Source organism: Pholcus phalangioides, unplaced genomic scaffold (assembly GCF_987345545.1).
Source record: "Pholcus phalangioides strain wild (caught in Gottingen) unplaced genomic scaffold, Ppha-v1.0 ptg000015l_1, whole genome shotgun sequence".
NCBI classification, from domain to species: Eukaryota; Metazoa; Arthropoda; class Arachnida; order Araneae; family Pholcidae; genus Pholcus; species Pholcus phalangioides.
The window spans coordinates 57,909,993-57,922,351 of record NW_028301608.1 but is presented as its reverse complement, the minus strand read 5'-3'; the positions used below and the strand labels follow the sequence as shown (position 1 = coordinate 57,922,351).

The following is a 12,359-nucleotide window of genomic DNA, read 5'->3' as shown; positions in this document are numbered from 1 at the left end:
TTCCTGTCTCTTATCAGGCTTGTGCTTGAAGTCATCGATTGCATGCGAGAGATAACGATGCCATTCTGTGCATATTAGAGATTTTTTTCTCCCCTCTCAGCTCAGTAAAAACTAGTCTCTTTCATAGATTACCAAGGCCTTAATAATTCATGAAATATATATATATATATATATTTATATATCCTTGTGCTTAGGTTCTTGAGTGTCAGGTTGGGGAAGGTGCATGTAATGAGCGAAAATAAAATTTGCAATTCTACAAGTCTATTCGGTTTATTGTTTTTTAACATGGTAGGCGGCATGTCCGTACTCTGATATATGCTAAAAAATTATCTAGATTGTCCCCCTCTAATTTTTGGTTAACAAAGGTGATCAAACCTTTAAATTCCTTAGAATAAGATTCGTTATTTTGATGAACAGTTATCCGGGGATGCGCGACATTTTCTGTCCACGGGCTAATTATGTCGTATATATATATATATTTATTTAAACGAGCTTATACCGTGAGTATTCTGGCATCAGGCTCAGTAACCAAGACGAAGTTTGAACTACACACATTCTGCGTAAAACTTTTGTGTAAAAAAAGAATACCTAAGACACAGTGGCCTGATGGGAAGAAAAGGAGCCTAACACTTGATGTTCCAATGGTTTGGAGGGAACCCATAAACCACTTTAATAACTGTCATTTTTGTATAGTGAATATCACTGGCATAGCCCGGAATAACCGCAGAAAGTGGATATATCCTTATTCGGTCTCTGCAATACCCATTGCTCACTCAACCAAAATGAAAGAAGAATATATACCATAGCGGGTGTTGGACAAGGTGAGAATTCATAAACGTCAATGGGAACTTTGTGCGGACTTAAAATGATTAACTTTCTCCTTGGTCAGCAAGGAGGCTTTACGAACTATCCTTGCTTGTTCTGACTATGTGATAGCAGAGACAAACCATGAAACTGGATAAGAAAAAGAGTGACCTACGAGAGTGAACATGGCTGTTGTAGAAGGAAATGGCATCCGTGAATCCTTAATTCGACGAAACAGAATCATCTTGCCTTCGCTGCATTAAACTAGGGTTAATGAAACAGTTTATGAAAGCTTTGATCAAGAGAGCCCTTGCTTTGCATACATAGGGCAAAAAATGCCTGGAATAAGTACAGAAAAACTTGAAGCTGGATTTTTTGATGGTCCTGAAATCAAAAACTCTTTCTAGACGATTCTCATTTCATGGATTCAGAACGAATAAAATCAGTTAAAAAAGCCCCGGCACGAAATTATGTGTTTCCCTGTGTTGTTATTTGAATTATAACTATGAATGGTAACTGAAATACAAAACTGCATACGCAAAAATATATCAAATCACCTCGCATTTTGGGGTCCAACACTTGCGGGAAAATGAGATGAGCTGGCATTGATGTCTTCGTCTTTAATTTTACCTGACTTCATCCCAAGTGCCTCAACGCAGGATTCTGAAAAGGAAAAGGAGTGAAAGATATGAATTTTTATGTAAATATAATAAATTATGTTTCACCATATTTATATGTTATCATATGCATATGCACCAATATATGACATTAACTCTTTGACTACTAACGGTACCTTGAAATACCGCTTTCTTTTTAATTACAGTAAAATTCCTTTCATATATTGTTTGGTGCTGGTTTACGATTACCAGATGACAGCACATGTATGAGACTGTTAGTTTTCTAATATGTAAATTAGTAATACAAGTCAGTTAGATGTTTCGTCCGTGTGTTCTGCTCTACACTTTTGTGTGATGCAGTGAAACCATGATTCTCACAAAATACTCCCTAATAGACGTATAAAAACAATGTTATTTTTTGGCCTGGTGAGAAATTAATAAATATTAACAGAACTGTATTATTAAACATATTTTTGTGAATTCGTATTTTTCATTTTTGTTGTAAGCGTACAGCGCTAACGGAACCACGTTAAATAATTCGTTGTGTACTAAATAGCTTTTGAAAAAAAATTTTTTTAAAGCTTCAATTAGAAATAAAATGACCTACCAAAAACTTTATATTTCATATGGTTGGCAAAGGGTTCAACAATTCTAAATTTGACATTCATCTTACTCACAATCGATGTTTAACTGATGAAAATGTAATGCATAGATTGTCTGTATACCGCTAAGAGAATACAGATAGATGTCGAAGGTATGTTGATTCTAGAAATTATGTTTTTATTTGAAATAGGGGAAAAGTACGATATAAAAATTATGAAAAGTATTAGCCATTACGTCTCACGTACATATCTACGAAAAATAAATTTTATTCGAGAAGTATTTGATTTATTGCTACGTTTTAAAAAACCCACTTGATGCATATTTCATGCAATCATTTTTAGGACTTTTAATTTCGCATTTGATATATCCATAATACAATTGTGTTATCTAATTATTAATGATAATCTTCATGTGTTTGAGAGTAAAAATATTTTTTCTTAATTATGCCAGTTTAAAAAAGTACAGCTACTTGGAAATCGGGAAGAAAGTGTGCCGCTACTACGGGGCTGTAAAGTTTTTGCTTAAGCCATTAACCCGTTTTTTTCCTTCAAAAAATCGAAGTCGTCTTTAATGGGTTTATTCCCAAGTTCCATAAATGTTTTTTTTTTACTCCAAATCCATGCTTTCTTTTTATAAATATTATACTAAAAAATCATTTTTTATTTCATATTTTAATTTTTGAAAATTTAAATTTTTAATTAAATTTCAAATAAGAATGTATCGATGAAATTTCAATCATTTAGTTAATTTTATGAAAAAAATGGACTCTTTTCTTAATTTTGGTTCAAGTACTATGTGGTTAAATTGATGTCATGCCGCTACATCATGCGCAGCTGTTTTTAACGGTTTTTTTAATTTTCAGAACAAAAAATTAATCTCATTTAAAAGAACAATCCCCTAACTTTTTGTCTTAAATAATAAATATTTTAAATTTTACATCAATTTTGGCTATGCATACATCCATGTTGTTGGCAATACATAAAAAGAGGTTGCCAATATCTTCATATTTATGTTAGTACTGTGTTGAATTTCCATGTTATTTACTGATAATACATTAATAACAAAAGCCTGCATGTTTATATATATCTGAACAACACATGAGTAAAATAGAGATCGTATTACAGAGAGTATATATTACGTTATATATATATTACTAGAGTATGTATTATAGAGAGCGAGAAATTTATATGAATTCGTATATATCCATATTTTCATTTCAACAGGGATTGAGCATATTTTCAATTTTTAAATTAAAATTGGATTTTTCTATTCCTTGTTTTAAAAGATCTGTGTATAGATATTCAAATATTTACACATAAATTTGTTGTTAAATTCCCTTAAGAAATTGTTTAATTCCCTTTTCTGATGGTTATTTTGGCAATACATCGTTTATAGAAAACAACAACATTGCTTTTACTATGAATAAATGCTCTGTGAAAAACACATTTCCTTCGATTCACAAAACTCAGGTTTAATGCTCTCATCTTTTTCCCTTTCGGTTTACATTCGCTGAAGCAACGCCAGATATATAAATAATGCCAGCATTAAATTCAGGAAGCATAGCAATTTGACGATCTCTCTTTCGCTCTTATTTCGATCAGTAAAAGAATCCTTTTTTTTTATGGCGAGTTTTCATCAGGTGTACATGTACAACACCTCACGGCAAGAATGATAACCAGAAACACAGATAAAAAGCTTTTCGTTGCGGTGGGGAGAGGGAAAAGCTGAATAATTTATTTTGTTGAGGAGCAGAAAAGATTCAAAGTCCTTGTGGTTTTTCCTCCTCTTTTCTGGAAACCAAAAGGAGAAAATCACGTCCTTCATTTCCAAACATCCTCTCTCTCTCTCTCTTTCTCTTGTTCACCTGCTGACTCCACATTTCCTTGTAACATCCACCTTCGGAGAGTGTTCGTGGATACAGAACAGTGTCATGTTACAGGAGCGTATTTCCGAACGAAATTTCATTCGAGGTGTGTAAACGCTAAGCCACTGTTTGCTTTTCCTGGAACGCGCTTGAAATATTCATTTTCTTTTGTTATTTAGTGATTTTGATTCTTTTAAAAAATACAAACTAAAGAAGTAGATGTGACCTGGGAGCGACCGTCAAACACGAGGATATCATTGCTTATGCTGGTGTCTTTCATTATTGATGAAATGTTGGTCTATACTGATCAAAAGAATGAAAAGTTATGTATTTTGTTGTGTGTGAAAAGTTTTTTTTTTTTTTAATCCTCTTATGATGTAGGAAATTTCAACATCCGTCAACCAAACTTTTCTGAGAATTATTATGAATTATGAAATTTTTTCTCAACAGCAATGCTGTGTTCCATTGTTCAGAATTTTAACCCATTGTCATCCGTCATTACTTTCAATGCCCGTCTTCATACGACGATACCTTGAATCACGAGAACAGCTCGTTTTTCCTTAAACTTATTCATATCATAAAAAATTCTTATTAAGAAACAGACTTTGTGATTCAAAGCAATGGAAACTCTCCAAAGGAAACTCCTCCTTCTTTCTTATTGCTCATGTAAAAATCAAACATGTTACTATACACCGTGTTCCAGAGCTGTACAACTTTTTCACTCTATAGGTCAAATACGTATGACAGCTACAGTTCGCTCGCGGGATACAAACCTGGATTTATATTTGTAACCATCTCTTTTCATTGGAGCAGCATAAGACCCCTTGATGGGTCGCATTTGATTCTCGTACCTCCTCATTTGATCATTTTTGTCGCACCACGGTCATTTTCTGCACACGAGGGCTTATTAGACCGGGACCTACAATTTATTGCCGATTCCGAACGGCAGGCTTGTTCGTACCTCCTCCTAATCTATCATGGTCCACCACTATGTCTCAATATATAGATATACGCACGCAGTTGAAGAAGATCTGAGCGAAACTGGAGTCTGTGTGGGTATGGGTTTTGGACCTAACGTGAAGTTTGTTTTGGTATAATGTTTCGGTATGTTATGTTCAGTGCTGTCATCTGCCGTCAATTTTTCTAACTGTGAGTGAAGTGTAATAATTGAATAATTGTACCGTTGCAGACCTGTTGCTATTTGTTGCGAGACTTTTCCTCGCATTCACACCTCAAAGATGAAAACCACAGAAAACCAATTTCAGCCGACAACTACCAACACCATCTATAGCACAAGGACTCCGCGAAGCTTTGACGTCACTGCAGAAGTTCATTTTACGTGTTCATGTAGTCATTTGATCTCGGCTAAAGTTGGTTTTCTGCGGTTTTCCAGCTTCGAGGCACGTACGTGAGCCGGTCTTCCATTAGAAAAAAGTCTCTCCGCAGAGAGCAGGCAGGCCTACAACACGATACTGGCAAAATATGACAACCCAAACATTTCCATCTCTACTTCAGCAAATGGAAGCCAGCATGAACACGAAACAAGTGCAACTAAGCAACATAATGCGTTAGGGCCAAGCATGCACTCAGAACACACATTCTCCTGCATGTGCCGATTCGTTAGAAGTTCCGTAGAGGAATGTGTACGAGTTGCATCTTCGGTTAAGTAGTACTAGTCATTTCACACCTGCAGCCATTGGATATAGCAGGCCGATGAATGCGATACCTTTTCGTTTTTTTTGCAGTATATCCGGTGACTATGGGTGGAATGCACTTCTTCGGTGACCTCACGAACTTCGCACACAGTCTTTTTGCTATAGATCGAGTTGCCACCACTGTGGCAACGGTGAGATCGATTCCGGGTCCCCGTGATGCGAGTCGTCACTATGACCACTCGACCACCACAGCGGTAAAGATTCTCATACCAGGTATTGTATAACCGTGGAGTATACCATACACAATATAAGTATACATTTACTGTAACATTTCAGTAAATATTTTACTGAAAGAACGTACCCAGTACGTAGTACAATCTGGCAATCAAGACATTTGGTCAGGCCGTAATTTGGGGGGGGGGGGGGGGTCAGAGGGGGGGGGTCCGTTGCCCCCCCCCCGACTTTGAAAATACTCTAAAAATTACATATGTATATACAGATATATATATATATATATACATTAGCCCCCCCCCCCCCCCCCGGAAAAAGTTGAAATGACGTTGATTTTTGGGGCCCAACTGGCATCTTCTGTCGATATTTTAATATTTTAGAAAAATACTAACAGATATTTTAAATTTTTGATCGTCTTGGGAGTGCGGAGCATGGGTCCTCAGTGCTCCCATACCACTGCATACGTCTCGATCTCAAAGAATGCTATATGTCAGAGGAGCCAAAATTAGTGTTTGGTTAGGGCCGGAACATATGAGGAACAAGCCCTGCTGACAATCGCTGTCGACCCAATTTATATTCAAAGCGTAAGAACTACAGTGTTTTTTGTGTCGAATGAGCTCTTTCTCAATCGTTTTTAGCTTAGAAATATAATATTCTGCCGAAGTTGAGGCCTTTTTATCGAATAATTTCCTATTTTACTAAATAATTTTTTTTCATTAATTTTAACTTCAATTAGTCACGTGCGGAGACACTGGAAACTGCGACGTATTACTGTCCTTCTTTCGTACTTAATCGTAATGTGCTTTTAGATAAGCTTGAAATATATCTTTTAAGATGAAACATCTAAGACTATCGGTTCTTAGTTGCACAGTCGAATCTCGTTATAACGAACTCCAAGAAACCGGGGAAATCACTTCGTTATAAAAAAAGTTTCATTATAAAGGAATTTCAGGTTTTTTGCATTTTTCCCATGAAAACTTATCTGGCTGATTAGAAAAGTGTTCGTAAAAACAAGATTTTCGCTATAACGATATTCGTTACAACGGGATTCTACTGTATAAATATGAGAATCAACATTACTTATTTTTAACGCTATGAATGCGATTTTTTGGGGATTAATTTTCAAAATCTTCTGCCACATTTTTTATTACGAAGTTCCTTGAAAAGTTGATTTAGTTTTACTACTAGCAAATTTAAGCCGTCATATATATTTGTTTAACAACGACAAACCATACGAAACTGTACGTGGTTAACTTAGCAAAAAAATAAAGAAAGAAGAAATGAAGTAACTTAAAAGTTTTCTTCACGAAGATAAATACACGGGAAGAGAAATGCGCTCGGAATTTCCAGCAAAAAAGAAGGAGCTTAGATACTAAAGACATAAAAAGTTGAAAAGTTTGTTTTCACGTAGGTTTGAATTTATTATGATAACAATCCTATAAAAAATTCATTTCAAAAAGAGTAATAATAACTCAAGTTTTATTTTACATAAAATGGTGAAAAAATAAACATGAAACGTTAGAAATACGATGGTTTAAAACAAAAAAAAAAAAAATATGAAGTCAAGTCAAACAGATGAACTTAGAATTAAGTGACATGAATAAAAGTTACTCGTGATTCGGTAAACAATAAGGATTAATCTTCTTGACTTGGAACTAAACTGTTTGTTTTCAAATGTTGGGTCTCGTAAACGCCTCCATATCCGGTAGGGATGTTACGGGCATGTTGAGCTAGTATTCCCTAATACTATGTGTAATGTCGAGTCAAAGCAGAGGTGGAAACCCAACGAGAAAAATAGGCGTTCTCCTGTCGCATTTGTCAAAGAAGTAATGCATAGCAGAATGGGTCCCAAATAATAATAATACCAAAAGAACGAAGCCCCATCTGCAACAGGCTATACCTACCCTTTAGCAGAGCACAAAATCCCCACTAAGTATCAATTCTCCCCCTATCTCAAGAGTGAGTCATGGCTTGTGTTAGGGTGCAAACATCCCTAAATTGGCTTGATCCTGTTATATAAGCTTTCTAATGTCCAGGGGAAATCTGTTGATTATTCTTACAGGAATGAAAGGATGGTGATATATGGAATTTAATGGCAGACAGCACTTCATGGTGCAACTGAGTTTCAATACCTAACCCCTACTCCACTTTTTAGAAAAAGGGGGAGATTTATTCAATTAAAACACGCAGTAGTTTGGTGCACCTAAGTGCTTAGAGAGAACTCTATAAAGTGCACGAACGCGTTATTGATGGACTGGGATCTACAGCTAAATGATACCTAGTCGTAAAACCTTAATGCATTTCAGTAAGTTTCTAAATCAGTCGTTAAATTCTAAAATGACAAGATGCCATTTTGGTAATATGATAGGGAACAAAAACTGATTAACAAAACCTGAATGTTACATGAAACTGATGCAACAACTTCCTCGCATTAGCCGGCATGCCGTATAAATCAAGCTTTTTGAATGTTTGTGTCAGGTCCATGCCGGTAAGAGCGAGGTTGAATAAGAATCATGTAATTAAAGTGATTCTCAATTGGGGGAGTTCCTGGACCCCCAGGAGTCCACGGCCTTCTTATTGGGTGTCCATGACCCAAATGCTGAATTATAAAAAAATAATATCAAGTTTAAAAAATTAATAATACATATAAACTACTTTAAAAGAAAAGTTTTAACTAAATTCATGACTCTCTGCAATAGTAATATTGTTATGATTTGACAAAAAGATTGTAATTTGGCAACATATCTTGATAGGTGTATTGAACATTGTTTTAGTTATTTTGCAGTCCAGAGGATGGCATAACAACCGCATAATATTTATTCCCCACTACCAGTATTCGCCCCAATACGCATCAAAATTCAATTACACTCCTCCAAATTTTGTTGAGGGGTGAAAATACTTCAAATTTTAAGTATTTTTTAATACTTAAAATATTATTAATTTAGTTCATCAGTGAGTTATTTCTCACTGATGGAAAAAAAAAACCCCTTGTTTTACAAAAATACCCCTTAACATTTCGTAGAGTAAAAATTACATTACTTTTCAAAATTATATTTTCGGCTTACACTGCCCACTACCATATACCAATTCCGGCCTTATCGCAATTTACTGCCATTAATGAGCAAAAGTAGTTGGGAACAGCTGATATACTACAGTATATCGAAAGTAACAACTCATATTAAGAACTGAATAGATAAGCGAATAAGAATAACATATCATCTAAACAAAAGTGTTCTTTGTGAAAATTTGATAAAGATAAAAAAACTGAGCATTCACTTATTATTTTAACGTGATTAACGTCAAAACATCAGGAAATACAGATGCATACATACTACATTCTGCACGTTTTTATTTTCTACATGTTCAAAGATTGAAGAAACATGCTGTCGCTTTATAAGTAAATTAGTCTTTCCAATGCAATTCTCATGTTTTCTCCCCGCTTGTTCCACTCTCACACGCATAGCCAAGAAATACAAAAACGTTTCACAGTCTACTCATATTTACATTCAATTTATGTAATATACGTAAATTGACATTCGGAGTTTTAATAAATAAATATTCGAGGTAGCAAAAGAAAAAAATAAGACTATAGAGGGAAAAGTGGTTCGTGAAACAGAAACTATCTATCCAAAATGCAGAGAAAAGACTGGGTTCGGATCAACCAATTCAATTGATTATTATTAGAGTCCAGATATTTAGAAATTTTCCAGAATCTGTAACTCGAAGTTCCAGGCATGTCAGAAAATACAGGTGTTCTTGGCATGCTGGTCTCTCTCTCTCTCTCTCTCTAGCAGTTTCTGGTATGCCGGATAATACGGGGGAATACCGCAATACGAATTCACTAGAAATGAAAATTTTTGAAATAAATGTTTTTGAAGTTATTAGAACAGTAGTGGCCGCAGAAACACAAGAACTCCACCAACAAAGGCGCACGTGAATATATCAGCGGTAACACTCAAGGAAATAAGAATCATGTCTGAATGAAACTCCAGACATGATCATGAATCACTTCTGTTTCAGTCCCCGGAATAGCTCCTCTAAAAGGCCTTGTTTGAAAAGGAGCCACCGACCTCCTGCTGCTAGAAATCCTTCAACTGTAGATTAATTATTTTGCGTCATTGTGTTCTGTGCGTAACTACGACTGGAAAGATGCCAGCGTTTTAGTTGGACATCTTTCCTGAAATTCCACCAGAAACAGATGCTCTTGTTTTCAGCCGATATTGTTTGATGATCGAAAAGTTAGATGAATGTACCTATTTTTCCAACATACGAAGAAGTGGCAGTATCAAATATCAAGTTTAATTTTGAGTGCATTTTAATAGCGAATATATATAACTGTGTGTATGTAGTACCAACATCAAATTAATTTTAAAATAAGCCGAATTTATCAAAGCTTAATTGTGCTTATATATTTATTATTTTATTTTGTAAAATCTGACCCTTGCAACTGTTTTGTGTGATTGTTTTGCTGGACTTCAGTTCATTCGGACATTATAAAACCAAATTTGGTGCAATAATTTTATGAGAACAGTTGAAAACCAATTTTATGCAAGCGTTGTTTGCCAGCCAGTTATGCAAGATTATCGTTTACTTCTAATTTGTTTTCCTACTTATTGTACCAAACACCTTATGATTGTTTGAAATCTTACTTATTGATGTTCATCGTTAAGAACTCCTTTTCGCCCTTTCACAGTTCGAAACCCTTTTTTAAAACATTGTTTAAAACCCATTCTTGCATTGTCATTGTTTCTTTTCACATCTCTTTTCTTACTGTTCAGAAACTGAAACACGTCTCTTGCTATCTATTGTTTAAAGCGTTTAAAGTTTGTAAAACTAATTGTTAAAGTACTTTTGCCCTCCCATTGTTTGAAATATTTTTTTCGCTCTTCTGTTTGAAACTCGAACATGCTCTATTATTGCTGTTTGAAAAAAAAAAAAAAACTTATTTTGCTATTATTTGAGAGAATGAATTTTTTCCATACATTATTTAAATAAATATACTCAATACATATCATTGTTTAAAACTCATTCTGCTCAACACGCACCATTGTTTAAAACTTATTCTGCTCAACACACACCATTGTTTAAAACTCAATCTGCTCAACACACATCAGTAATTTAAACCAATTCTACCCAAACATTGTTCAATAGTATTATCTGTCTAGCCCCTGGATTAAATTTAAAACCATAATAAAGATATTGAACATGCCACTGGCGCCATTTTTAGACCATTGATATTGAAAAAAAGTTCATTATTTATATCTGCATGAACGTCGCTGAAAAATTCTCTTTTTTTCCTTTTCTTTTTTTAATTTCATATTCAAACATTGTTAGCATTTTTTTTCCCCGAGAATTGTGCGGATCCGTTCATACTGAATCATAGTTCAAAACCTATCATGTCGGAATCATTGATCATGAACCACTGTCACCCTAGACCTGATTATCAATTACTCTTATTTTCTAGTTTTACAACTGTTCTAACTGCTACCAAAGATGAATAATTAAAATATTAAAAACAGTATTTTCTCAATGTTTAACTTCTACTATAGGTTGATTCTGAATTCATGAGGCAAACTTTAAGAAGTTATTTAAGGCACCTATATATAAAAAAATCATTTTTGATCATAGAATATGTGGTCAAATCGCAATAGCAAAGGCGGTAGAGGGTGTTTCTAAAAACAACAACACTTCATAATGATTATATTTTTCTGACAGATTTGCTGGAGTAAGTGCAATCAAATATTCGAAGGGGCATATGCTCCTTCGGATTGGATTGGAGTTTATTTTTTATCGGCACAGGGACCATCAAAGTCAAACAACAGTCAAGCGGTCTGCAGATGACCCGATGCTGACAATCGAACCGATACGTAGAAGCTAGACAATATAAAAACATGGATGACTTTGATTAGCTGACTCACTGCGACTTGAAATTTTATATTCCAAGATTATCGACAATCATTCGATTAACTGATGATTGCTAGATTCTTTATGGGATGGACTATACACCATCATCTTATAATCTTGTTTATAACTTTGATTGCCCATTGGCGTTTGTTGTTTAGATTTTAATTTCTGTTATGTGTGATTCCAGACTTACGATCGTTTTTATATATATGTTTTGCCTTCGTCTAAGGCGAAAATGTTTTGTTGTTTATAATAAAACTTTCCGGATAAACCCATCCTTTGAGAACGCTTCGATATCTCTCCGAGATGGGAAGTGGGGTGTGCCCGGTCTTCAAAGGTCAAAGGTAAAGCGGTATTGTACTTGTGGTAGAATGTGCGGTAGAACCCAGGTTGCACCCCGAGAAAGCCTACAACATTACAATACCCTGCGCCCTCGAATAGTTGATTGCGCTTATTGCAACAAATCTATGACCGAAAATGCTTGTTTAGAAGTCTTATATCACCTCTTAAAGTTTGCCGCACGAATTCAGAATCACCCTGTATATCTCACAGTGTCAATTTCTTATGGTTTTCAGAAAACCGTGTTGGAATTTACATTTAACCATCATGTTTATATGCACCATTGCAACTACTACATAAAACCATCAAAACTATCACATATTGAATTTATTCAAAGATAGA

General features: G+C 34.9%; 1 protein-coding gene across 2 annotated transcripts in view; it reads right to left on the bottom strand.

Moving 5' to 3' along the window:
* The window catches only part of LOC149076295 (discoidin domain-containing receptor 2-like), a 55,860-nt gene that overhangs the window by 18,143 nt on the left and 25,358 nt on the right, over positions 1-12,359 (bottom strand). For both annotated transcript variants that reach the window (XM_089243853.1, XM_089243854.1), the window contains exon 3: positions 1,362-1,467. In XM_089243853.1, coding sequence (XP_089099979.1) covers positions 1,362-1,467 — 106 coding nt within the window. The remainder of the gene's footprint in view (positions 1-1,361; positions 1,468-12,359) is intronic.